A 27,427-nucleotide genomic window follows, 5' to 3' on the forward strand; every position below is an offset into this window, starting at 1 on the left:
CTGATTCAAACACCCACTTAGGTGAAGGCAATCCAGATCATAACAACCTGTTGCATAAACCACCTCTTTTATTGTGAAACAAAAACAGAAAATGCTGGACGTACTCAGCAGGTCAGGCAGAATCTCTGGAGAGAAAAACAAAGTTAACGTTTCAGGTCCAGGTGACTTTTCATCTGGTTTACCTGCCAAATCTTTGTTTCCATTCCACCTGGTCCAGATCTCCTTTCAATTCACTGAAAATAGCCCTCTTCCAGTTTGATTGTTCCTTGTCCCTTTCCATAACTACTCTAAACCTAATGATATTGTGATCACTGTTTTCAGATATCGACCCTCTGAAACATACTCCCCTTGCCCCACTTCATTCCCCTGAACTAGATCCAGCACTGATACCTTCCTCGTTGGAAACATATTGATTGAGAATGTTCTTCTGTACATGTTGCAGGAATCTCATCTTCCTTGTCCTTCAACTGTTTTTTTTCCTAGTCTATATTAGGATAATTGACGTCCCTCAACTTTGTTTTTACATCTTTCTGAAATTTGCTTGCGAGTATTTTGTGTCCTATAGTATATGTCTAGTAGCGTAACAGCTTTTCTTTTGCACCTTAACTCTAACCAAATAAATTTTGTCTTAGAATCCTGATCATCCTTTTCCAGGACTGCAACAGTATCTTTGGCCAATAACCCCACTTCACCTGCTTATTTTTTCTTCCCTATCCCTCCTGAATACAATGGCTGGGATTTTGCATTAAGAATCACAGTGAGGCTAACAACATTAACTGTTATTATGGAGTAAATTAGATAGCAATTTTTGGAGTCTGCACATGTGCAGTCAAATACGGAAATATGGAAGTAGCTGTTTGAGTTACCCTGCTCCTCCACAAGCTGTGCTATACTGAGAGACATGACATTGAAATCCATGCAAGGGTGTGACGTTTCTATATTTCCACACTACTTACCCACTAAACATGCCAGAAAAAGTTAGGGCTGGTGCATTTATGTATAAGTGAGTTTTAATGGCATGTTAAGTCATAATTACTGTCAAATAACCTGTCTAGTTCTGAAAATTTAATTTTACAAGTGTGGAATCTCAATTCTTCAGAATTTAATTAGAGTTGGAGATCTACACTTTCTACTATTGTCTCATTCAATCCCTTATCTTGCCTTATGAAATTAGTAGCTGTGTATTATATATGCAGTCTTTACTTATATAGAGATATAATATGTCATAAACACTTATAACCTCTTCATCAGAAATTGATTATATTATATAAAAGGGTTCTAAGGTAGATAAGTGTTCATGCCTCATTGACTCAGGAGGACTGGGTTGTCTGTCTGCTGGTCCTAGGTTATAAGAACATAAGAAATAGGAGCAGAAGTAGGCAATTTGGCCCTTCGAGCATGTTCCACATTCAATCTTCTTCTTCTTCATCAACACCACCTTCCTGTACTATACCCATATCTCTTGATTCCCTGAGTATCCAAAAATCTTTTGATCTATGTCTTGAATATACACAACAGCTAAGCATCCACAGCCCTCTCATAGAGTCATAGAGTTATACAGCACAGAAACAGGCCCTTCGGCCCATCGTGTCCATGCCAGCCATCAAGCACCTAACTATTCTAATCCCATTTTCCAGCACTTGGCCCGTAGCCTTCAAGTGCTCATTTCAAGTGCTCATCTGAATACTTCTTGAATGTTGTGAGGGTTCCTGCCTCTACCACCTCTTCAGGCAGTGCGTTCCAGATTCCAACCACCTTCTGGGTGAAAATGTTTTTCCTCAAATCCACTCTAAACCTCCTGCACCTTACCTTAAATCTATGCCTCTTGCTTAATGACCCCTCCGCTAAAGGAAAAAGTTTCTCCCTATCTAACCTATCAATGCCCCTCATAATTTTGCAGACCTCAATCATATCTCCCCTCAGCCTTCTCTGCTCTAAGGAAAACAACCCTAGCCTTTTCAGTTTCTCTTCATAGCTGAAATGCTGCAGCCCAGGCAATGTTCTGGTGAATCTCCCCTGCACCCTCTCCAGTGCAATCACATCCTTCCTATAGTGTGGTGCCCAGAACTGTACACAGTACACCAGCTGTGGCCTAACTAGCATTTTATACAGCTCCATCATAACCTCCCTGCTCTTATATTCTATGCCTCGGCTAATAAAATATCCCATATGCTTTCCTGACCACCTTATCTACCTGTGCTGCTGCCTTCAGTGATCTATGGACAAGTACACCAACGTCCCTCTGACCCTCTGTACTTCCTAGGGTCCTACCATCCATTGTATATTCCCTTGCCTTGTTGGTCCTCCCAAAATGCATCACATCACACTTCTCAGGAATAAATTCCATTTGCCACAGCTCCGCCCATCTTACCAGCCCATCAATATCGCCCTGTAATCTAAGGCTTTCCTCCTCACTATTTACGACACCACCAATTTTGGTGTCATCTGCGAACTTACAGATCATACCTCCTTTATTCATGTCTGGCCATGTGAGCCGCATGGAAGATGGCAGGATCCCCAAAGACACATTGTACAGCGAGCTCGCCACTGGTATCAGACCCACCGGCCGTCCATGTCTCCGCTTTAAAGACGTCTGCAAACGCGACATGAAATCCTGTGACATTGATCACAAGTCGTGGGAGTCAGTTGCCAGCGTTCGCCAGAGCTGGCGGGCAGCCATAAAGACAGGGCTAAAATGTGGCGAGTCGAAGAGACTTAGTAGTTGGCAGGAAAAAAGACAGAGGCGCAAGGGGAGAGCCAACTGTGCAACAGCCCCGACAAACAAATTTCTCTGCAGCACCTGTGGAAGAGCCTGTCACTCTAGAATTGGCCTTTATAGACACTCCAGGCGCTGCTTCACAAACCACTGACCACCTCCAGGCGCATATCCATTGTCTCTCGAGATAAGGAGGCCCAAAAGAAAAGAAAGAAAGAAATCATTAATGTACAATACAAACAGCAAGGGTCCCAGCACTGATCCCTGTGGTACACTACTGGTCACAGGCTTCACTCACAAAAACAACCCTCGGCCATTGCCCTCTGCCTTCTGCCACTAAGCCAATTTTGGATCCAATTTGCCAAATTGCCTTGGATCCCATTGACTGTTACCTCCTTAACTAATCTCCCATGCGGGACCTTATCAAAAGCCTTACTGAAGTCCATGTAGACGACATCAACTGCTTTACCCTGGTCTACACATTTCGTCACCACCTCAAAAAATTCAATCAAGTTAGTCAGACACGATCTCCCCCTGGCAAAGCCATGCTGACTATCCCTGATTATTCCCTGCCTCTCCAAGTGGAGATTAATCCTGTCCCTCAGAATTTTTTCCAATAGTTTCCCAACCACTGATGTTAGACTCACCAGCCTGTAATTACCTGGTTTATCCCTGCTACCCTTAAATAATAGTACCACATTCGCTGTCCTCCAATCCTCTGGTACCTCTCCTGTGGCCAGAGAAGATTTGAAAATTTGTGTCAGAGAATCTGTGGTAGAGAATTCCAACGATTCACAGTCATTGAGTGAAGAAATTTCTCATCTCAGTCCTAAATGGCTGACCTCTTATTCTGAGACTGTGACTATAGTTCTAGATTCCCCAGCTAAGGGAAACAAAATCCCAGCATCTACCCTGTCAAGCCCTTTAAGATTACCTTTCATTATTCTAAACATTGGGGACTCTCGGCCTAGTTTACTCAATCTCTCCTCATACACAGTCCCCTCATCCCATGAACCAGTCTAGTAATCCTTAGCTGCACTCCCTCTAAGGCAAATATATTCTTCGTCAGACTGAGATGCCTGTCAACTGGTGTCTGGGTTGCCTGTCTGCTAGAGGGATGGGTTCTCTGTCTGCTTGGGGTCTGGTTTGTTTGTCTGCTGGTCCTCGAGGAGTGGATTGTCTGTCTGCTGGGAGACTGGGGTTTTCAGTCCACAGGAGGAGTGGGGTTGTCTGTCTGCTGGAGGACTGGGTTCTTTTTTTTTATTCTTTCATGGGCTGTGGGCGTCACTGCAAAGGCCAAGATTTGTTGCCCATCCTTAATTGCCCTAAAACTGAATGGCTTGCTGAGGGCAATTAAGAGTTGACCACAGTGCTGTGGGTCTGGAGTCACACATAATTTAGGCCCTCTGTGTGCTGGGAGGACTGGACAGTATGTTTTGGGTGGACTGGGCTCTGTATGTGCTGGGAGGACTGGGCTGTCAGTGCTGGACTGCGTGCGCTGGGAGGACTGGACAGTCAGTGCTGGGAGGACTGGACTGTGTGCGCTGGGAGAAATGGGCAGTCAGTGCTGGAAGGACTGCGCTCTGCGTGCTGGACCTGTGGGCGGGGCCCTCCGCTGACGTGGGCGGGGCCTCCCGCTAAAGGGGCGGGATCAGTGTTTCCCGGCATGCTGGTCGCCCTTTTGCTCCAGAGACGCTCCCGGAATGGCGGTGAGTTTGTATGTGCGGGCGATGTTGGGGATTGAATCCGCCCCCATCGGCTCCTGTGATGCCGAACTGTGTGTGAGCGGTGTGGTCGGTTGTTCGGGCGCGGGCTCGGGATTTCAGCCTGCCGTGTATTTTAATGCGCGGTTGCGATGATATGTGAGATTGATCGGTGTGCCGAATTGGAGCAGGCCCGTGGCCTTACCCGCCATCCTCATCACTTCAACTGTACTAAGGACAGGCCGCGGCCTGCGTCAGTTCACAGCACAGGATGGCATTTCAGAGCAAGCATGTCCTGCCACTGTTTATTATTCTCCCTTTAATTTTAACCTTAAACTTGTTGGTGAGATCTGAACGTTGGTGCAGGAATGATGTAAATTAGTCGTCCAGAGATGGTCCGTTTAATTCCGTGATTAATATTTCTATCCCAGATATTGGAAATAAATGTGGCGTTCGGGTCCAGCCTGTTTGAAGCTGTTGTTCCTGCTTTTATTTTGGAAGTACTGGTTGTAACTGTACTAAGGAAACGAGACAATTTGCTGACGTACAATTGTTAAAATAGGGTCGTTCTCGGACTGTTCAATGTTTTGCTTGGAATTTTCATCAATTTATTAAGATGTATCGATAGTTTGAGATGGAGGAATAGTTTAAGCAGAAAGGGAGAACTTTTATTTACATTCATGACCTTCAAAAAATCACCAAATTTCTTTGTGGCCAATTAAGTACTTTGGAAGTGTAGTAATGTAGGTAATGAAGCAACCAGTTGATGCACAGCAAGGTCCCACAAACAGCAGTTTGATAAATGACCTGATCTGGTTTAGTAATCATGGTTGGAAGATAATTGGCCAGGAAACTGGAGAGAATGCTTCATCTGGTTGAATAGTGCTCAGCTGATTGTTTACTGCACCTGAGAATGGATAATGTCTTGTTAGTAACCTGTCATGTTCAACAGTACAGCACTTTGTGTTGGCCTGTATCATTTGCTCCAGTTACTGAAGTGAAGTGGGATTTAAACCCACAACCTTCTGTCTCATCCAAGACTGACCCTTAAGTGGCATTTCTGTGGGGCCTTTCATGTTCTTAGCAACCCATAGCATGTCACACACAATTAAATGCAGTCTTGTTAATTTTTTTTTAGTTTATGGGATGTGGATGTCACTGGCTATGTCAGCATTTATTGCACATCCCTAGTTGCTTTTGAGAAGGTGGTGGTGAGCTGCCTTGAACCCCTGTAGTCCATGTGGGATAGGTACACCCACAGTGCTGTTATGAAGGGAGTTCCAGGATTTTGACCCTTTGAAGGAATGGTGATGTATTTCCAAGTCAGGATGGTCTGTGGCTTGGAGGGGAACTTGCAGTTGGTGGTGTTCACATGAATCTGCTGCCCTTATCCTTCTAGGCGGTAGAGGTTGCAGATTTTGAAGGTGCCTTGACGAGTTGCTGCAGTGCATCTTGTAGACTGTACACACTGCTGCCACTCTGCGTTGATGGCGGAGGGAGTGAATGGCACCCTCACCACAAACAATCAAGTGGGCTGGTTTGTCCTGGGTGGTGTTAAGCTTCTAGAGTGTTGGAGCTGCACCCATTCAGGAAAGTGGAGAGTATTCCATCACACTCCTGACTTGTGTCTTGTAGATGGTGGACAGGCTTTGGGGAGTCGGGAGGTGAGTTATTCGCTGCAGAATTCCCAGCCTCTGACCTGTTCTTGTAGACGCAGCATTTGTAGATGGTCAAGTTCAGTGTCTTGTCAATGGTGACCCCTTGGGGGGTGTTAGTGGAGGATTCAGTGATTGTAATGCTGTTGAACATCAAGGCGAGATGGTTAGATTCTCTTTGAGATGGTCTTTGCCCACCACTTGTGATGTGCGAATGTTACTTGCCACTTAGCCCAAGCCTGGATGATGTCCATATTTTGATGTCCACATTGTGCAATCATCAGTGAGCATCCCCACCTCTGATGAAGCAGCTGAGATGATTGATCTTCAACAATCGCAACTATCTTACTTTGTACTAGGTATGACTCCAACCAGCGGAGAGTTTTTCCCCTGATTTTCATTGACCTTAGTTTTGCTAGGGCTCCTTAATGCCATACTCGGTCAAATGTTGCCTTGATGTCAAGGGAAGTCACTCTCTCCTCATCTCTGGAGGTCAACTCTTTTGTCCATGTTTGGACCAAAGCTGTTAGAGGTCAGGAGCTGAGTGGCCCTGGCGGAACCCAAACTGAGTGTCAGTGAGCATTTTATTGCTAAGCAAGTGCAGCTTGATGGCACTGTTGACGACCCCTTACATAACTTTGATGATTGGGAGTAGACTGATAGGGCAGCCATTGCCCAGGTATGTCCTGTGCAAAAAAAAAAAAGCAGGACAGATCCAACCTACCCAATTAGGGCAGTAATTGGTCGGGTTGGATTTATCCTGCTTTTGGTGCACAGGACATACCTGGGCAATTTTCCACATTGTCACGTAGATGCCAGTGTTGTAGATGTACTGAAACAGCTTTGCTAGTTTGCATTGAGGTGCAGCAATTGTCTTCACCTAGGGGTTGGTGAGGTGGAAAGTCAGAATTCCTGTTGTGATTACTAGCCAGTGATTCTTGGAAAGTGGGTGTAGGTGTTGGGTAAGTTTATAGGATCAGCAGTTGGTCATGTTTAGTCAAATAGTTTTGTTGACATTCACTATCCTAAGTTTGTAGCATTTGCATGAGGGCTGCTGCCATCCTTGGAACTGTACTTAAGCCAGTCATTGGGGCTAATTTTCAACTTTGGCATGGGCAGAAAACATCAAAATGGCATTTAGCAGGTAGCTGACCTCCTGCTAGTTTTCTCCCCCATCGAAGTTGAATTTTAATGTCCAGAGAATAATAATCAGGAGAGGCATGAAGGTTTGACCACTTCATGTTTAGTTGTAGAATTGCTATATTAGTGACTTGTTGTAATGTGTCTCTCTTGATTATCTTGGCTTTCCAAAATAAAGTATTTTGAATCCAGTTCTTTTAAGCACTAATTGACCAGTACTGTTTACCTCCACAAGGTAAGCTTTTTCTTACTTTCATTGTTGAACTGCAGCACTGCTGAGCAACAACTAGACTGTAAAAATACAAAATTTGAGCAGAAAACATTTTATAAAAATTGATTTGAGTTGCTCACACTCTCTTCTTGTGTCAGATATTTGTGGACAATTTCAAGGGTAATTTCTCAATGCAGAAAGTATCATTGTATTGATTCAACACTAAATTGAAGCCCATCTTCTTATAGTTCATGTGGATATTAAAGATCCCATAACAATTGGAACCAAGGGCAGGGAGTTATGATACTCCGGCCAACATTTAATTTGCCATTCATCTCACATTAATGTTGTTTGGATCTTGCTGTGGTAGCTGCTTTTGCCTTCATAACTAGAGTGACTGCACTTAAAAAGCTTTGAGATGTTGACCAGCTGGGCTAAGGTGCTATACTAATGAGCTTTTTCAATATGAGCAGTAATTAAGCCCATGTAAATGGCTAATTATAGTACTTGTAAGGACAGTATTCTAGAGCACCAAATTCACTAATGAAGAATTACTGGTGATTAGGAATTTCTCATGCAACCAAAATAGTCAAGTGGAAAATTCCTGTTCATGTACAATGTTTAGCCCACTGCTAAACTAAAAGCAACATATTTTATTGTCACTTTTATAAAATGTTCGCTATGAAGCATTGGAAAAGGAAACTTTGCTACCTTTGTCAAATCTCTCTGTGAACAACGATCTTCTCCCTACTGGTGGAAGTCTCTTATAGGCAGGGGGCAAACCCTCTGCTGGTTGGAGTCATATCTAGCGCAAAGGAAGATGGTTGTGGTTGTTAGAGGTCAATCGTCTGAGCTCCAGGGCATCACTGCAGGAGTTCCTCAGGGTAGTGTCCTAGGCCTAGCCATCTTCAGCTGCTTCATCAATGACCTTCCTTCATTCATAAGGTCAGAAGTGGGGCTGTTTGCTGATTGCACCATGTTCAGAACCATTCATGACTCCTCATACTGAAGCAGTCCGTGTAGAAATGCAGCAAGACTTGGACAATATCCAGGCTTGGGCTGATAAGTGGCAAGTAACATACGTGCCAGGCAATGACCATCTCCACTTGACATTCAATGGCATTATGATCGCTGAATCCCCCACTATCAACGTCTTAGGGGCTACCATTGACCAGGAACTGAACTGGAGTAGCCATATAAATACCATGGCTACAAGAGCAGGTCAGAGGCTAGGAATCCTTTGGCGAGTAACTCACCTCCTGCCTCCCCAAACCCTGTCCACCAACTACAAGGCACAAGTCAGGAGTGTGATGGAATACTCTCCACTTGCCTGGATGGGTGCAGCTCCAACAATGCTCAAGAAGCTCGACACCATCCAGGACAAAGCAGCCCGCTTGATTGGCACCCCATCTACAAACATTCACTCCCTCCACCACCGACACAGTAGCAGCAGTGTGTACCATCTACAAGATGCACTGCAGCAATGCAGCAAGGCTCCTTAGACAGCACCTTCCAAACCCGCGACCTCTACCAACGTGAAGGACAAGGGCAGCAAATACATGGGAACACCACCACCTGCAAGTTCCCTTCCAAGTCACACACCATCCTGACTTGGAACTATATCGCTGTTCCTTCACTGTCGCTGGGTCAAAATCCTGGAACTCCCTTCCTTACCACACTGTGGCTGTACCTACCCCACATGGACAGCAGCGGTTCAAGAAGGCAGCTCACCACCACCTTCTCGAGGGCAGTTAGGGATGGGCAATAAACGCTGGCCTAGCCAGCGACGCCCACATCCTATGAATGAATTTTTAAAAAAACTTTTTTTCCTGTCACTCTGCCAACTTCATATCCATGTGGTCATTGTCCATTTTATTCTGTGGGCTTCAACTTTGCTAATAAGCCTGTATGTGGCACTTTAGCAAGCTCCTTTTGGAAATCCATGCACGCTATATCAACCTTTATTAGCCTCATCAACCGTCTGTTACTTTGTCCAAAAACTCAATTTTAGTTAACCAGGAATTGCCCTTAACAAGTCTGTGCTGATTTTCCTTAGAGTCCACATTTGTCCAAGTGGCTGTTAATTTTGTCCCAGACTATCGTTTCTTTCTCACCACCGAGGTTAAACTGGTTTGTAGTTGCTGGCTTTATCCTTGCACTTTTTTTTTGAACAAGGGTGTAACATTTGCAGTTCTGCAGTCAGTTATAAAGCACAGAAACAGGCCCCTCGGCCCACTGTGTCCCCACTAATCATCAAGCCTATATTTTAATCCCATTTTCCAGCACTTGGCTCGTAGCCTTGTATGCTGTGGCATTCAAGTGCTCATCTAAATACGTCTTAAATATTGAGGGTTCCTGCGTCTACCACCTCTTCAGGCAATGTGTTCCAGATTCCAGCCACCCTCTGGGTGAAAAACTTTTTCCTCTGAACCTCCTGCCCCTTACCTTAACTATATGCCCCCTGGTTATTGACGTCTCCGCTAAGGGAAAAAGTTTCTTCCTATCTGCCCAATCTCTGCCCCTCATAATTTTGTATACCTCTATCAGGTTTCCCTTCAGCCTTCTCTGCTCTAAAGAAAACAACCCTAGCCTATCCAGTCTCTCTTCATAGCTGACAAGTAAGCCACCTGGCACCACCCCTGTATCTAAGGAGGATTGGAAAATTATAGCTAGGATCTCTGCAATTTCCACTCTTGCCGCAGCGGAGAGACCGGAATGAGGCTTTTGCAGGTTGTTCCATGCTCACATTCAACCATTGACTTCAGTGAGTATGTGTTCTATTTATAGTCAGCTTTTTACAGTAGTTTGAGTATACAATAAATGCCATTTGAAACCTCCCTTTTGTTTTAAATAGATTATTTTCTTGGTTTGTTGCGGCACTGCAATTTATGATTCAAATCTGTGAAATTCACAGTTCTTCAAATGGTGTGACTGTGAAATCTGTAAAAATTTAACTCTGAATTTGGTAGGGCCATATTCTGAACCCTTTGCAATCATCAGCGAATATCCCCACTTCTGCACATGATGGAAGGAAGGTGTTTGAAGCAGCTGAGGATGGTTGGGCCTAGGACAAGAGCCTATAGAAGACTTGTGGATTCTCTCAAGTTAGCTGCCAGTCTCTGCTTATACTCTCTCTTTGCCTCTCATTTCCTTTTTTTTTATTTTCCCCCATCCCCTGGTTCTTGTTCTATCAAGCTGCTGCACTCTAATTTTTATGTACCCTGCAGCTTGCACCATTCACTACCTCAATAAATGTACAGTGAGCTGATGCAGGAAATTCTGGTGCAAATACCTCTCCAAGATCTATAATGGGTGCAGCTCATTTTCCATTGACGCGAACGCTGTGCAACTCCGTGCAAGGAGTTTCGCAACTAACACTTGACAACTCCTTTCATAAGATGGCTGACCAATGTGACGAGAGCACTTAGTGCTATTACATCGCCACATCATAGCTGTCAAGGGGGTGGCTCTCACCCAGTAGCACATTCTCCTCCTCCTCTTCCCCCCCCCCCCCCCCCCCCCCCACCAAACGCCCCCTGCTGTCACTGCTTTACCACTTTAGCTGAATGCCCTGAGTCACAGACGAAGAATCTCAATCCCCTTAGCTAAGCTTGTAGAACTGTGCAAACACATTGGAAGCCGATTGTCACCTTCCTCTCACCAGGTGGGAATGGTGGTTGTGAAAGGTTATACTGACTTACTGGCCCAATGTCGCTCCTTTCCCTCTTGACCCCATTTTACCTTTGGCAGCTTTCCAGGTAGCCAAAGATCCCGCTCCAGAGGCAGGTGGTATTCTCATAAATATTTATACCTAATGTGAGAGCTGGCTGGAGGTTGCATTGAGGCTAGGAAAAGCCCAGCTGAGTGCAATGTTTTTTTAAGGTCTACTAGTGGTTAAAAAGGAGTGTCTTTCTCAGGGTTTCTCTCTTCCTTCCTTGGTCGTCATTGCTTAGGAAATTTAGGAAAGCTGAAAACAAGATGTAAATTTCTTTTATAAATGTTTGAGGGAATTGGCAGGTACATTTTTTTGCTTCATATTCTAAATTTGCCAATTAGTAAAATTCAGGTATTTAAGTGAACAGATGAGATCACTTTGCGACTTGTGACCATGTTCTTCACTTTTGAGATTAACAAGATATAAAGCACCATGTAAATGTGCAGAGAGGCCAGAGCGGGTCTTGCGTGTCTGATTACAAAGTCAGGAAATCAGCTCAGTCTGTCATTCAAAAACAGGGTCATTGTAAATGCTGATGAGATCTGGACCACCTAAGGTTCACTGCTGTAAAGATGACCTCCAAAGTCAGATATGAAGCCAATTTCCAATTGCCCATCCCATCATTCACTGGGTCTGCATTTCAAATCAATGTGGAGCTGATTTTTATATTTGTAAAATGTTCACATGTTCAGTCCTGTAGCAAAAACAACAACTTCTATTCCTGTTTGTATTTTCAACATGCAGGAGAAATGCCAAGCCATTTCATCATACTTCTGACCAGACCAACTACAAATAAATTGGGTTGAAAATACAGGGAGAAAGGTTAAAATTATTCATGTAATATGTATAACAAGGAATTATGCAGCTAAGGTGTAAACACTGACCCATCTGCACTTGAGGAAAACCACATTCAGCTACAGCCTTATTTTATAAATGGTTCTGAAATAACTTATTTCTGCTGATTTTATAGGTTGGCCTTTCAAACTTGTTAAATCCCTCAACTTTTTTGTTACATTTATTTTGCATGCCCCACTCGCACCTCCTTCCAACCTCCCTCGTCTAACTTGATCAGCATAACCCTCTATTCCCCTCTCCCTCATATGCTTATCGAGCTTCAGCTTAAATGCATCTATAATAATCGCCTCAACTACTCTAGTATTAAGTTGCACATTCTCTCCATTCTCTGTCAGGAAGTTTTGTTTGAATTCCTTGGTTGATGTCCTCTAGTTTTCCTCTTCCCCAGAAGTGGGAATACTGTCTATTTAATCAACACTTGTTTTAACTTTAAAGACCTCTATTAGGTCACCATTTTATGAGGAAATAAGAACAACCAGTTCATACTTTATTGCTGGGTATAACCTTGCAGTTCTGGTATCATCCTTGAAAATCATCTTTACCTTTCGGGGCCTGTCTTTTCATAATATAGGAACCTGAACTGTACACAGTACATCAGGGCTGAATACACATTCAGCATCACTTTTTTACATTTCAATTCTGTTCCTCTAGAAATGATCCCTAGTGCTTGGTTTGCTTTAGTTCTCTGATTTGTGTATTTATGCTCTCAGATCCCTTTGCTCCTGTACCCCCATTTAAATCCTTACTTTCAGAGTAATATGTGACATCCTTATTTTTCTTACCAAAATGTATTATCTCTCACTTATCTGTGAAATTCTTTTGACAATTATATGCCTATTCTAGTTTGTAATGTTGTCTTTTAATTTGTTGCAGTCCTTCTCAGTGTTGACTATCTCCCAATTTGGTGTTGTCTACAAATTATTCTTGATTTCCGAGTCTAAATCACTAATATAAATTGTGAATAACATTGTTCACAGACCTGATCCTTGTGGGATCCTATTTCCCACGTTCTGCCATTCTGAATAGCTAATGTTTGATCGCAAGTGGTTGCATTTCAGAAAATAATTTTCTGGTTGTAAACTGAATGAATGTCTTGCGGATGTTTTAAGATAATATGTAACTGCGAGTCCTTAACTTGACTGAGTCTTCGGTTTGAATAGCTCAGTTGTGGGGGAAGAAACTGGGGTTAAATGGAGCTTGATATAACAGACTTTGTCGTATTTTACTCATGATGCTTTTATTGGTTTGTTAGAGTGAAAAGAAGGAAAATCCTATGCGTGAGCTCCGTATTAGGAAGCTGTGTCTGAATATCTGTGTAGGTGAAAGTGGTGACAGACTCACCAGAGCTGCTAAAGTGCTGGAGCAACTCACTGGCCAGACTCCAGTGTTTTCTAAAGGTTAGTGCTTGTATTTGCCCCACTCCCATCTTGTGTACTGATGGAATGTTTTGAACTAATTAAGACTGTAGCTTCGAACCTGGTTCTGGGTTAAAATCCAAATGATACATGATAAAATGCTAGAATACTGGTTGAAAGTGTGGAGTGGAATGAGTTTCCAGCAGTGTGGCCTCTGTTCACAATGGGGGTAGGCCCACTTAACAATCTGATTAAAGGCCATGTCTCTTGTATCCGTGTCAATTTTCTAATATCCAAGGTTTGGGTACCCCTGTAAAGCCTGGATTTGAGGGGTTTTTTTGAGCCAGTGTAGAAGATCAACTTTGCATCTGGTCTTCAGTTGAGATGGGAGATACTCCAACATTACATAGAAACAATCCATTCCTCAACAATGACTAACTTTCATGAGCACATTTAAAAAAAATCCCCATAACTAAATAAGGTGGCTGGCTCATATCAATTTGCAGCTACAGCTGTTGCATTCCCACTGAGCATTAGAATGATAACTTCAGCTATTATTCCAACCTCAGTCTTTTTTAATTTAACAGGTACTGGACGAAACAGTTTATGGTAGCTGAGCACTCTGGGAAAGGAAGAAAATAGTTGGACTGGGTCCCATACAAAAGTTTAATCACGATTAATCTTTGGTTAGAGTCCATGGCCTGGAGTTAAGACTGTGTCTTGTCCTATGAACTGCAAGTGAGAACATAGTAGTGCTTTGGTTATCTTTATGATATTTGATATAGCAACACAAGAAGATTTAATTTCTGCTATCTTTAATTTTACCCATTAAATTAGTATCTTCAGAATTTCTAATTTTGTATGTTCTGATTGTTGAATAGGATAAAACTTGTAACAACTATATAACCAACTAATAGGTTGAGAGTAATTATGAAAAAAGACAAGGAACAATCAAAGGTGTATTTGAAAGTAAGATTGGCAGGTAAATGAGCAGTGGGAGGCTGTCAAGGAGATAGTTTAAGTACAAAATAAATTCCTATGAGGGTGGTGAAAAGGAAGGAACTTCCTGGATAACTGAAGATGTTGGGATTGAAATTAAACAAAGAGGCCTATGATAAATTTCAGGCTCATAATAGAGAATTGAGCAGAATATAGAAAGTGCAGAGGAGAACTGAAAAGAAATGAGGGGTGAAGAAAGTATATAAGAAAAGATTAACAGGTAACAAAATAGGAAAGCTAAAGGCATAAAAGGGCAGTCAAGGACTGGAAGATTGTAGCTATTTCCACCCTTCAAACGGTACCTGGTGACTGATGAAATGTGTGAGTGAGTGGCTGAGAGGAGGGAAGTGGCGTGACCTGGAGCTAGTTGCTGGAGGGCGGCGGGTGGGGGGGTGGTGGTGAACAAGGTCTGGAGCAAGCAGCTGTGGGGTGGGGTATTGGTGAAGTGGCCAGTGGGGAAAAGGGGCAGAAAGCTAGTTGCCGTGGGGGGCGGGTGGCCAGTGGGGTGGGAGCTAGTAGCTGCATTCAGGTGAAATCAGTCCTGGTCAGTCATATAAACGAATCGCGATAACGAATTGGCAGCACATTTTCTATTCTGTCCAATTTTCGATCAGGGTGACAATTGACTATCTTGCAATGGAAATTCAATTCCTTTTGTATTTAAATAGGGTTATGGAATATTAAATGGATCTGGGGATTACAGTTGGTATCCTATTAACTAAATAGCATATTACTGGGCTTCCATCCAACTTAATATAAGGTTAGTTTGCTAGAATGATCCAGCCATAAACATTTCCTGTGATAAATTGAGCAGAACCATTTTTAATCCTGGCAGCTGCCTGAAAGTCGCAGACGTTGAAGAAGTTGAAGAGCCTGCATTTGTTGGTACTGCGCTACCTAGTGGTTGTGTGTCAGCAAACGCAGCCAAAAAAGAAAGGGACAAGTCTGGTGACTGTAGGTCTGTCAGCCAAATATTAGTGTTGGGGAAACTTGTAAAGACAATAATCCAGGACAAAATTGTCACTTGGAAAGCATGGATTAAGAATTGATGGCCAGCATGAATTTATTAAAGGCAAATAGTGTGACTGAGTTGAGTTCTTTGAAATACCAGAGGGGGTTGATGGGGGTACTGCAGTTCATATCTCTATGGACTTTCAAAGTGTTGGATAATAGGCTTCAGTTTTACAAAGACTGTGGAATTAGAAGTGGCAGTGTGGCAGCATGGATACGAAATTGATTTAAGGGACAGAAAGCAGTAAAGTAGTGGTGAATGGTTGCTTGTTTACCAGACTGAAGGGAAGTATATAGTGGTGACCCCCTCTCTTTTCTCTCTTTTTCTTTTTTCCCCCCACACCCCAGAGATCAGTATTAGTACCACTGTGCTTTTTGATGTATATTCATGACCTGGACTTTGGTATAAAAGGCATAATTTCCAAGTTTGCAGAAGACACAACTGTGGCTATGTAGCGAACAGTGAAGGGGATAGTAGCAGTTTTAAGGAGGACATAGGTAGGCACAGGGCAGATGCAGTTTCTGCAGGGAAGTGTGAAGTGATGTATTTTGGAAAGAAAGTATGAGAAGAAGCAATATAAACTAAATGGTACAATTTTAATGTTGGCACAGGAACAGATACATGGGGCATATGTACAGAAATCTTGCAGGACAATTTGTTAAGGCAATTAAAGCATACAGCTTCCTGGACTTCAGTAATTTATAAAGATTAAACATGGTTAGGTGTCAGTTGGAGTAATATGTCCAATTCTATGTCAAGGGCTTGGAGAGATTCGCTAGAGTGATTTTAAATGAGGGAAGCTGAGATGATTCTTACAGCAGAGAAGATAAAGAGGATATTTAATAGAGGCATTATGAAGGGTTTTGATGGAGTAAATAAAGAGAAACCATTTCCATTGGCAGGCGGATCATTAACCTAAGGAAACAGATTTATGATTGGCAAAAGAACCAGTGGGGAAATCAGAATTTTTTTTAAGCAGAATTATGATCTGGAATATGCAGTCTAAAAAGGTGATGGTAGCCGATTCAGTAGTAACTTTTAAAGGGGAATTGTGTATATACTTATAAAGGAAATATTAGCAGGGCTAAGAGGGAATACTCCTGGAAAGCTCTTTCAAAGAGCTGGTGCATATTATAATGAGCCGAATGGCTTCCTGTACTGTAAAATTCCGTGATCCAATCCTAAATTCAGTTAAATCACTAGTTGCGTCAATCTTGGGTCTAAGTGTTCAATTCTTTTTCAATGCACTTCAGGGTTATTTGTTTTGATTTTTAATGTATGTTTCAGTAGATTGCTTCTTTTACACCCCTGGTTCTTGGGGTACTTTGGTTATTGAAATTGAATTCTGTCTTCCTAGTTCAGGACTGAACAGATGTTCGGCATTTTCAAAAATTAATGGCAGCAAATATTCAAACATGCTTATTTCTCCAACAGCTCGCTATACTGTGCGGTCATTTGGTATTAGAAGAAATGAGAAGATTGCTGTTCATTGTACAATCCGAGGAGCTAAAGCTGAGGAAATTTTAGAGAAGGGTCTAAAGGTGAGTTGTGTACACACATATGCATAGGAAGTGCTGTAGGGAGTAGGAGAAGCGATGATTCATCATGAAGACGTTCTTATCTTGTAATAGTTTGTGAGCTTTGAGCAGTTGTCCGTTGAAGTGTACTGGGTTGATGCAGGCTGTTGGAATACACTGTACCTTTGGAAAGCAAGTTTTAATCTAGCCCAAAGTGACAAACACAGCACCTCTTCTCTGGAAGTAATGATCTTGGATGTAATTAATCAGTCCCTTTTAGGAAAGTCTGGAGGATTGCTGATGTGGGAAGTGGGGAAATAGAAAATGCTGCATTAGGAGATGCTGGTCTGAAGTTTGCATTGAGATGCTGTTGAGAGATAGGGAGAGCATCAAGGCTCAGGGGGCGAATGGAGAGGTTTATTGCCCCAGTGGAGAAAAATGCCCTTTAGTAGGTTCAAATGTCCTTTGGGCATTCATGCAACGAGAGATTGTGACAATCTTAGCAGGGGACGTAAAGGTCAAAAAAGAAAGACCCATAAATTTTTAACTTAAGTAATTGAAGTCAAATGTGAATAAGAACTAAAAAGTTAGTCTTATTCCTCTCCATTACTCCTCACCCCGCATGGCCCCCCCCCCCCATTTCCATCCCTTGAGAAGATGTTGGCTCCTACTGAGGCGTAATTGCATAGGGACCAGCAGCTTCTTGTACCTTAACCAAATGGATACTGTTTGTGTGGAATGCCTAGATAGTGTGTATAAGTAGGGTGTTGGAGAGACAGAGTACAAGTCTTACCCTGTCCTCCACTACTTTTCGCACATTTTCACTTGATGCCAGCTGAAAGGTAACTTAAGAACAGAGACCCTTGCTGATTCACCTGTTCCACTTTCCCTCCCACTGAGGAAGCCAAGGTTAATGGTGGTGCCACCCCAGCTGAGAAGAACTAACTTAAGCACAGATCAGAGGTTATATCTGGGATCCGGCATGTGACTTCGTATTCTGTTGGGCAGCGTGTTTACCTGCTGAGCTTTTGGGAAGCTATAGGTAAAGGGAGGTTTTCTGGACTTTGAGCATTGGATGTTGAAGCTAGGTGCAGAAGTAGAAGTGATCTACTGCCTAGCACTGAAGTTTCTCACCTGAAATTCATCAATATTTTGCTTCAGATCTATATAAATATTACAACTTCTTTAGGTTCGGGAATATGAACTGAGAAAGAGCAACTTCTGTAACACTGGGAACTTTGGCTTTGGAATCCAGGAACACATTGATCTGGGCATCAAGTATGATCCTAGTATTGGAATTTATGGTCTGGATTTCTATGTGGTAAGTGAATGCTGAGATTTTTAAACTGCTTTCAACCTTCTAGTTACCTCCTTGCAATGAGGTGCAACACACTGACACAGGGAGATACTGCACAAGTTGTTGAGTCTCATTTTGGGCTGCCAATAGGCATTATCAACATTGGCCATTAATACTGGTAAACAAATTGCACTATTTACTGCATACCATACCATGGGGTACATGCTAACTTTATATCAGACTATTGTCGCACAAATGCATTAAAAAAAAAGTCTCAACTTTTTTTTTAACCAATAGCATGTATGCCAAGTATATCTACTGTGGTTTTCAGTTGTCATGATTTTTTGATTTGGACAGGTCCACATTTAATGATCAGATGATCACTACTTCTGATTGCAAAGATTAACATTTCAATACCAGCATTAATGGGCAATTAACAGCCTATTGAAGGTAACCCCAGCTGGTTGTAATCCACTCAGCAGCACATGCTGCTCACTGGTACCTCGGGCGTTTGGATGCCTGATTTTTAAAAAGGAAATCTACTGTTGGATGGAGCACGTGTTGAACATGCAATAAACACTTGGTTACATTTCAAAATGTGGCATCAATGTTTCATCAGGAGATGTAAATTTTCTTGTGGCAGTGCAATTGCCTTTATGCTGGTCTTTGACCACTGGCTTCTTTTATGCAGCTGTTACTTGGATTGAAATAACCAGTTTTCAAAATGCACTAAGTTTATCAGGAAAGCCTTTTTTTTTGTAATGGATGTTCCTGACTGCCAGTAGGCTTTCAGGGGCCATCAAGTGCACTGACGTAGCATCACATATATTGAAGTTCAATCGGTCAGATGCTCTGCACGCACTAGACAAAATGTCACAGCCAGTCTACGTGCAGTTTGACAGCTCACACTGTGCAGCTGTTTTACAGTAAGCCTAACTACACAGAATGGTAAATGAGGGACAGTGGCATAACGAGCTGGCTTTCACAGGTCCTGACTGCAGTAACAGGAACTCACAAGTACTCAACTCCCTGAAGAGCAAAACCACACCATCCTTTACAGCTGTGTTCCTGCAACAAATTGTTCCTAAGTACAAATAAATCAACAATATTGTCTATTATGTCAGGATGGAAAAAGTTGTAATTTATTCCATGGTGATGCAATATACTGAGATTAGAGATGCAGTACTGCTAATCTGATGGCTAGCACTGAACCATATCAGCATTTCAATAAATCATCATGGTAGGCAATAGAAAATATTCATATTATTCTACTTGTAGCCACGCCAGGAATAGAATTGCCTTTCCAAGATTAGTTTTTATTTGGAGAGAACATTTTGAGCTGTATGTAAACTAGGGCAAAGTATGGACTGATACAGGCTTGTAACTGTAGCTGATGGCAGTAGGAGCAGCTTTAAGATGATTTAAATGTATCGGTGAACACCCTTGACATCCTACAAAAGGGTCTGTTCAAGCCAAATTAACACTTACTGTTAACTGCAATGGGGAATGCAACTCAGCATGTACTGATGTACAGTATTTGTGCACTAGTGAATATTTTAAATGTATATTTTAATGTTCCATTGATGAATATTTTATCTCAAGTTCACCAGGTGACTGTTTTGTGTAATCTTGACAGCCAGCCTCCCTATATTTTAGAAATGGAACAGGTTTGCAGAATCATAGACTCTTGGAAAGTTTATGACTCCGAAAGAGGCCACTTGGTCCATCGTGTCTGCACGGCTGAGAAATGAGCCAGCCTGCCTAATCCCGCTTTCCAGCATTTGGTCTTGTAACCCTGCATGTTAGGGCTCTTGAGGTGCACATCCAGACAGCTTTTAAATGAGTTGAGCTTTTCTGCCTCTACTACCTTTTTTATAGGCAGTGTTCCAGACCCCTACCACCCTCTGGGTGAAATAACTTTTCCTTATCTTCCCTCTAATCTTTGTCCCAATCATTTTAAATCTGCAGCCTAGTCACTGACCTCTCTCTAAGGTAAATAGGCCCTCCCCATCCACTCTATCCAGGCCCCTCACAATTTTGTACATCTCTATCAAATCTCCCCTCAGCCTCCTCTGTTCCAAGGAGAACAACCCCAGCCTATCCAATCCTTCCTCCTATCTGCATTTTTCCATTCCTGGCAACATCCTCATAAATCTCTTTATCCTCTCCAGTGCAGTTACATCCTTTCTGTAATGAGGTGACCAGAACTGCACACAGTACTCAATTGTGGCCTAACTAATGATTTATATAGTTGCAGCATAACCTCCCTGCTCTTATATTCTGTGTCTCGGGTAAAAAGGAAAGGATTCCATATGCCTTCTGAACCACCTTATCGACCTGTCCTGCTACCTTCAGGGATCTGTGAACATTCAGTCCAAGGTCCCTCACTTCCTCTACACACCTGTTATTCTCCCATCAATTGTGCATTCCTTTGTCTTGTTTGACCTCAAATGCATCACCTCACACTTCTCTGGATTAAATTCCATTTGCCACTTTTCTGCCTACCTGATCAGTCATTGATATCTTCCTGCAGTCTACAGCTATCCTCCTTGCTATCTACCACATGGCCAATTTTAGTGTCGTCTGCAAACTTCCTGATATGCCCCATACATTTACGTCCAAATTGTTAATATATACCACATAAGGCAGGGGACCTGTTATTGAGCCCTGCGGGACGCCAGTGGAAACAGCCTTCCAGTTGCCCTTTGTTTACTGCCACTAAGCCAATTTTGTATCCAGGTTGCTACATTCCCCTGGATCCCATGGGATTTTATTTTTTTAAACCAGTCTGCTGTGTGCCTTGCTAAAATCCATGCAGACCACATCAACTGTACTACCCTCATTGATCCTCATTTGTTTTTCAAAAAATTCAAGTTAGTCAGACCTAATCTTGGCTTAACCTAGCCATGATTAATTTGTGCCTTTCTAAGTGACAGTTTATCCTGTCCCGCTGAATTGATTCCAATAATTTGCCCACCACCAAGGTTAGATTGACTGGCCTTGCAATTATTAGGTCTATTTCTCTCTCCCTTTTTTGACCAAGGTACAGCATTAGCAGTCCAATCCTCCAACACCATGCCTGTAACCAGTGGGGATTGGAAAATGACGGTCAGGATCCTCTGCTGTTTCCTCCTGGGCTTTTAACAACCTGGGGTACATTTCATCCAGCCCTGATGATTTATCCACTTTCAAGGATGCTGATCCCCTTGAGACTTCCTCTCTCCCTATGTTTATCCCATCCAATGCTTCACACTTCTCCTTACTACAATATTTGTATCGTGCCCCTTTTTTGTGAAGACAGATACAAAGTATTCATTAAGAACCATACCAACATCTTCTGCCCTGACAAATAGGTTAACTTTGATCTTTTATGGACTCTACTCTTTCCTTACCAATGCTCTTACTCTTCATGTCTTGATAAAACAGTTTTGTGTTCACTTTGATTTTACTTGCCAATGTTCTTTCATGCTCTCTCTTTGCTTTCCTAACTTCCTTTTTGATTACACCTTTCTGTACTGCTTTCTGTAGTATTGAGCTCTGAGTTGTACAGCTTAGTAAAATTGGCCTTGCCCCAATTGAAAACTTTAGCTCCTGTTCTATCCTTGTCCTTTTCCATAATTATGTTAAAAGTGACTGAATCATGATCACCATCACCAAAATGCTCTCCCAATACAACTCCTTCAACCTGCCCCGCTTCATTTCCTAAAACAAATTCCAAAATTGCACTGCTCTCTTGTTGTACTTGGTACATACTGGCCAAAAATGTTCTCCTGAATGCACCAAGAATTTTGCTCCCTCAATTCCTTTCTCACTAAAACTATCCTAGTTAATATTGGGGTAGCTAAAACTCCCTACTATTTTGACAATTCTGAACCACCTTATCGACCTGTCCTACCTTCAGGAATCTGTGGACATTTACTCCGAGGTCCCTCACTTCCTCTACACCTCTCTGTATTCTTCTGTTAATTGTGTTTTCCTTGAAGGAAAATAAAATTTTTGTTTTTTTGAATTCTTGCCTGGTAATGTTTCTGTTTTATGATTTTGTTTTGTTCGTAATTCACAGGTCATGGGGCGGCCTGGTTTCAGTATTTCTGACAAAAAGGTGAAAAGGGGACGCATTGGTTCAAAACACAAAATTTCCAAGGAGGAATCCATGAGGTGGTTTCAGCAGAAAGTAAGCAGTGTCTCCGATTTTACTGTCTCCTCTCTTTTCTTCCCCCTTGTCCACACTGGCTTTAAGGTTTGACCATAATATTTCGTAGGGAAAGTACAAACTATGAATTTATAGCTGGGGCCATGAGCACTGAGATGCCATTTGTCTCCATCTCCACCGCGTTAGAATGTTTAGATATCAAAGACTGCAGAATAAATACATGGCTATTGCTGGAAAAATATTGAGGATTTAATAACTTTACATACCAACAATTCCTGATCAAAGTTGCTATGACTTCTCAATCTGGCATCCTATCCTCTTTTTCACCTTCACACCCACAAATAGTAGGTCAACTAAAAGATTGCTAATTAAATGGTAGCTGTGATTTAGGATGCAACTGTTGGAGTTAAATTTTGCACGTTTTTTTTTTTAAAAGAACAAGAACGCTGTCCTGTTAATCTAATAGGATCTTATTAGGATCTTTGTTTTAAGACAAAAACCTTCCTCAGATTGAATTCCACAACTACCCCTGAACATTTGTGGGTGTCATTACTGGGTGGCACAGTGTGATGCTTTTCCAGCATAGTGTCATTATGATTTGAGGTTTGGAGATTCCAGCTGTATGCAGTGATCAGTGGGTCACAGAAATTTACTTGCACAAACCAAATTGTAAATGGACCACTCCTTGCAATCTGCCTGGTAGCTCCAGACATTAGCCCTGACCAAAAAACAGAAGCCAGGAACTGGAGGGATAAATGATGTAGAAAGTTCAGTTTAAAAAGTTTTTTTAAATAATCTGGGACAAAGCTTTTGTAGTTGAGTTTAGCAATTTGAGATTTTGTCAGCAGCTGCATACAGATAAAACTACTAACAATCAATTTTTAAAGACTAGTTCATCCTCTCCCCCACCATGTCTCCTTACCCATGTATCACCTGCATTTTTTTTTTTTTTTTTTATTCATTCATGGGATGTGGGCGTCACTGGCCAAGCCAGCATTTATTGCCCATCCCTAATTGCCTTTGAGAAGGTGGTGGTGATCTGCCTTCGTGAACCACTGCAGTCCATGGGAGGTAGGTACACCCACAGAGCTGTTAGGAAGGGAGTTCCAGGATTTTGACCCAGCGACAGTGAAGGAACGGCGATATAGTTCCAAGTCAGGATGGTGTGTGACTTGGAGGGGAACTTGCAGGTGGTGGTATTCCCATGCATTTGATGCCCTTGTCCTTCTAGTTGGTAGAGGTCGTGGGTTTGGAAGGTGCTATCTAAGAAGCCTTGGTGCATTGCTCCAGTGCATCTTGTAGATGGTGCACACTGCTGCCACTGTACGTCGATGGTGGAGGGAGTGAATGTTTGTAGATGGAGTGCCAATCAAGCGGGCTGCTTTGTCCTGGATGGTGTTGGGCTTCTTGAGTGTTGTTGGAGCTGCACCCAACCTGCCAAGTGGAGAGTATTCCATCTCACTCCTGACTTGTGCCTTGTAGATGGTGGACAGCTTTGGGGAGTCGAGAGGTGAGTTACATGCAGCAGGATTCCTTGCTTCTGACCTGCTCTTGTAGCCACCGTTTTTATATGTTCAGTTTCTGGTCAATGGTAGCCCCAAGGATGTTGATAGTGGATTCAGCGATGGTAATGCCATTGAATATCAAGGAGATGGCTAGATTCTCTCTTGTTGGAGATGGTCATTGCCTGGCACATGTGTGGCGTGAATGCCACTTAACAGCCTAAGCCTGGATGTTGTCCAAGTCTTGCTGCATTTCTACATGGACCTCTTCAGTATTTGAGGAGTCACGACTGGTTCTGAACATTGTGCAATTGTCAGTGAACATCCCCACTTCTGACCTTATGATTGAAGGAAGGTCATTGATGAAGCAGCTGCAGATGGTTGGGCCTAGGACACTACCCTGAGGAACTCCTGCAGTGATGTCCTGGAGCTCAGATGATTGACCTCCAACAACCACAACCATCTTCCTTTGCACTAGGTATGACTCCAGCCAGCGGAGGGTTTTCCCTCTGATTCCCATTGACCTCAGTTTTGCTAGGGTTCCTTGATGCCATACTCTGTCAAATGCTGCCTTGATGTCAAGGGCAGTCACTCTCACCTCACCTCTTGAGTTCAGCTCTTTTGTCCATGTTTGAACCAAGGCTGTAATGAGGTCAGGAGTTGCCCCAGCGGAACCGAAACTGCGCGTCACTGAGCAGGTTATTCCTAAGCAAGCGTGGCTTGATGGCACTGTTGACCCATTCCATCACTTTACTGATGATTGAGAGTAGGCTGATGGGGCAGTAATTGGCCGGGTTGGACTTGTCCTGCTTTTTATGTACAGGACATACCCGGGCAATGTTCCACATTGCAGGGTAGATGCCAGTGTTGTAGCTGTACTGGAACAGTTTGGCTAGGGGCGCAGCAAGTTCTGGAGCAGAGGTCTTCAGTACTATTGCCGGAATATTGTCAGGGCCCATAGCTTTTGCAGTATCCAGTGCCTTCAGTCGTTTCTTGATATCACGTGGAGTGAATAAAATTGGCTGAAGTCTGGCATCTGTGATGCTTGGGACCTCCAGAGGAGGCCGAGATGGATCATCAACTCGGCACTTCTGGTTGAAGATTGTTGCATATGCTTCAGCGTTATCTTTCGCATTGATGTGCTGGGCTCCCCCATCATTGAGGATGGGGATATTTGCGGAGTGACCTCCTCCAGTTAGTTGTTTAATTGTCCACCACCATTCACGGCTGGATGTGGCAGGACTGCAGAGCTTAGATCTGATCCGTTGGTTATGGGATCGCTTCGCCTTGTCTATCGCATGCTGTTTACGCAGTTTGACACGCAGATAGTCCTGTGCTGTAGCTTCACTGGGTTGACAGCTCATTATGAGGTATGCCTGGTGCTGCTCCTGGCATGCCCTCCTGCACGCTTCATTGAACCAGGGTTGGTCTCCTGGCTTGATGGTAATGGTAGAGTGGGGGATATGCGGGACTTAGTCTCCACAAGGACTGCGCGGTGGTCACTCCTACCAATGCTGTCATGGACAGATGCATCTACAGCAGACAGATTGGTGAGGACGAGGTTAAGTATGTTTTCCCCTCTTGGTTCCCTCACTGCCTGCCGCATACCCAGTCTAGCAGATATGTCCTATCTGGCACGGTCAGTAGTGGTGCTACCGAGCCGCTCTTAGTGATGGACATTGAAGTCCCCCACCCAGAGTACATTCTGTGACCTTGCCACTCTCAGTGCTTCCTCCAAGTGGTGGTCAACATGGAGGAGTACTGAATCATGAGCTGAGGGAGGGTGGTAGGTGGTAATCAGCAGGAGGTTTCCTTGTCCATGATTGACCTGATGCCATGAGACTTCATGGGGTCCTGAGTCGATGTTGAGGATTCCCAGGGCAACTCCCTCCCTACTGCATACCACTGTGCTGCCACCTCTGGTGGGTCTGTCCTGCCAGTGGGACAGGACATACCCAGGGATGGTGATGGCAGTGTCTGGGGCGTTGTCTGTCTGGTATTCCATGAGTATGACTGTCAGGCTGTTGCTTAACTAGTCTGTGGAGCAGCTCTCCCACCTTTGGCACAAGCCCCCAGTAAGGTGGACTTTGCAGGGTCGCCGGGGCTGGGTTTGCTGTTGTTTCCAGTGCCTAGGTCGATGCGGGTGGTCCGTCTGGTTTAATTCCTGTTTATTGACTTCGTAGTGGTTAGATACAACTGAGTGGCTTGCTAGGCCATTTCAGAGGGTATTTGAGTCAACCACGTTGCTGTGGGTCTGGAGTCACATGTAGGCCAGACCAGGTATGGACAGCAGATTTCCTTCCCTAAAGGACATTAGTGAACCAGATGTGTTTTTACAACAATGGACAATGGTTTCATGGCCATCATTAGACTAGCTTATTAATTCCAGGTTTATTAATTGAATTCAAATTCCACCCTCTGCTGTGGTGAGTGCAATACCCTGGGTCTCTGGGTTACTAGTCCAGTGACAATACCACTACGCCACCGCCTCCCTGCCTGGTGGTTGACCTATTCCAATTCACTTGCTCCTTGACTGACTTGACACTAGAGTGGCTCCCATTTTCCCAGTTTGTTCTGAAATTGGGACCTGAACTGGTCTAATTCCATACAATTAAATTTGTATATTTCTCCGTATACAGCTTTACCATCTCTTGGAGTGTTGCTTGTATTGAATGACATTTGGGTTTCTGGTGCTGTGCATAAAAATGTGATGTAAGAGCTCTTGTAATTCCATATGCAGCTTAAATAGAAGTTTGAAAGGGGCATGTCCTCTATCCTAATTACATAGGCTTCAACATAATGGATAATACTTTGAAACTGAGCTGAGATTTGGGAGCAGTTAAGTGAGGATTGATTATGTTGAGGTTGCATATAAACCAGCTCAGCTGAAGTCAGTTTGTCAAAAGTACTGATCACTGGTCCAATATTTCGTTAATATTTTGTTTCCTTTGTTTTTCAGTATGATGGAATCCTTCTGCCTGGAAAGTAATTTGAAGGACACATGAAACATGCAATAAAAGCAATTTGAAACTACTATTGATGTCATTCTCTTTTTTTTTTTAAATTGACTATTGCAATGCTTCAGTGTTGAGCAAAATCACTGGAACCTTTTACTATGTTAAAGGTGCTATAAAAAAGCAAGTTATTGAAATTGGTGTACTTGAGTTACAGAATGCTTTGTTAACCAGGAATTCTGGTTACTTGTGCTGTCTTTGGCTGAAGAGATGATAAAAAAAAAGTGACGTAGACCAGTCAAATGTACGGGTTATTGTTTGAAGTACAATTAGATCTATTTACAACCTAGAGTTCTTGAGAGCAAAGTACACTGCTTTTGTAAGTTAAGCAGTGATGGTGTGAAATGTAACTTGAAAAAATTGGTAACTGACCCCAGTAATATAAAAGAGCAAGCTAACTATATATGTAATGTCAGTACAAGCAAGTGCCAAACACATGCTTCCTTTAATATGGTACAGCATCATGCAGTGTTTAATTTTAGCCACCCTTTTTATAAAAAAAAAATCCCCAAGCTCCAGACAAGGTTGTTGTAAATTAAAATGGGAATGAGATGAAGACCACCTGCAAGATCTGATTCAAGGC

General features: G+C 42.9%; 1 protein-coding gene across 1 annotated transcript; it reads left to right on the forward strand.

Annotated features, from left to right (window-relative positions):
* Positions 1-4,348: 4,348 nt before the first annotated feature.
* Positions 4,349-26,863, forward strand: LOC137355760 (large ribosomal subunit protein uL5-like). Its single transcript, XM_068021262.1, has 6 exons — positions 4,349-4,425; positions 13,248-13,392; positions 16,796-16,902; positions 18,068-18,199; positions 22,239-22,349; positions 26,790-26,863. The coding sequence occupies exons 1-6, from the start codon at positions 4,420-4,422 to the stop codon at positions 26,817-26,819; spliced, it is 531 nt and encodes a 176-aa protein (XP_067877363.1). The 5' UTR covers positions 4,349-4,419; the 3' UTR covers positions 26,820-26,863.
* The last annotated feature ends 564 nt before the right edge of the window (positions 26,864-27,427 follow it).

This window comes from Heterodontus francisci, chromosome 3 (assembly GCF_036365525.1).
Source record: "Heterodontus francisci isolate sHetFra1 chromosome 3, sHetFra1.hap1, whole genome shotgun sequence".
Classification (NCBI taxonomy): domain Eukaryota; kingdom Metazoa; phylum Chordata; class Chondrichthyes; order Heterodontiformes; family Heterodontidae; genus Heterodontus; species Heterodontus francisci.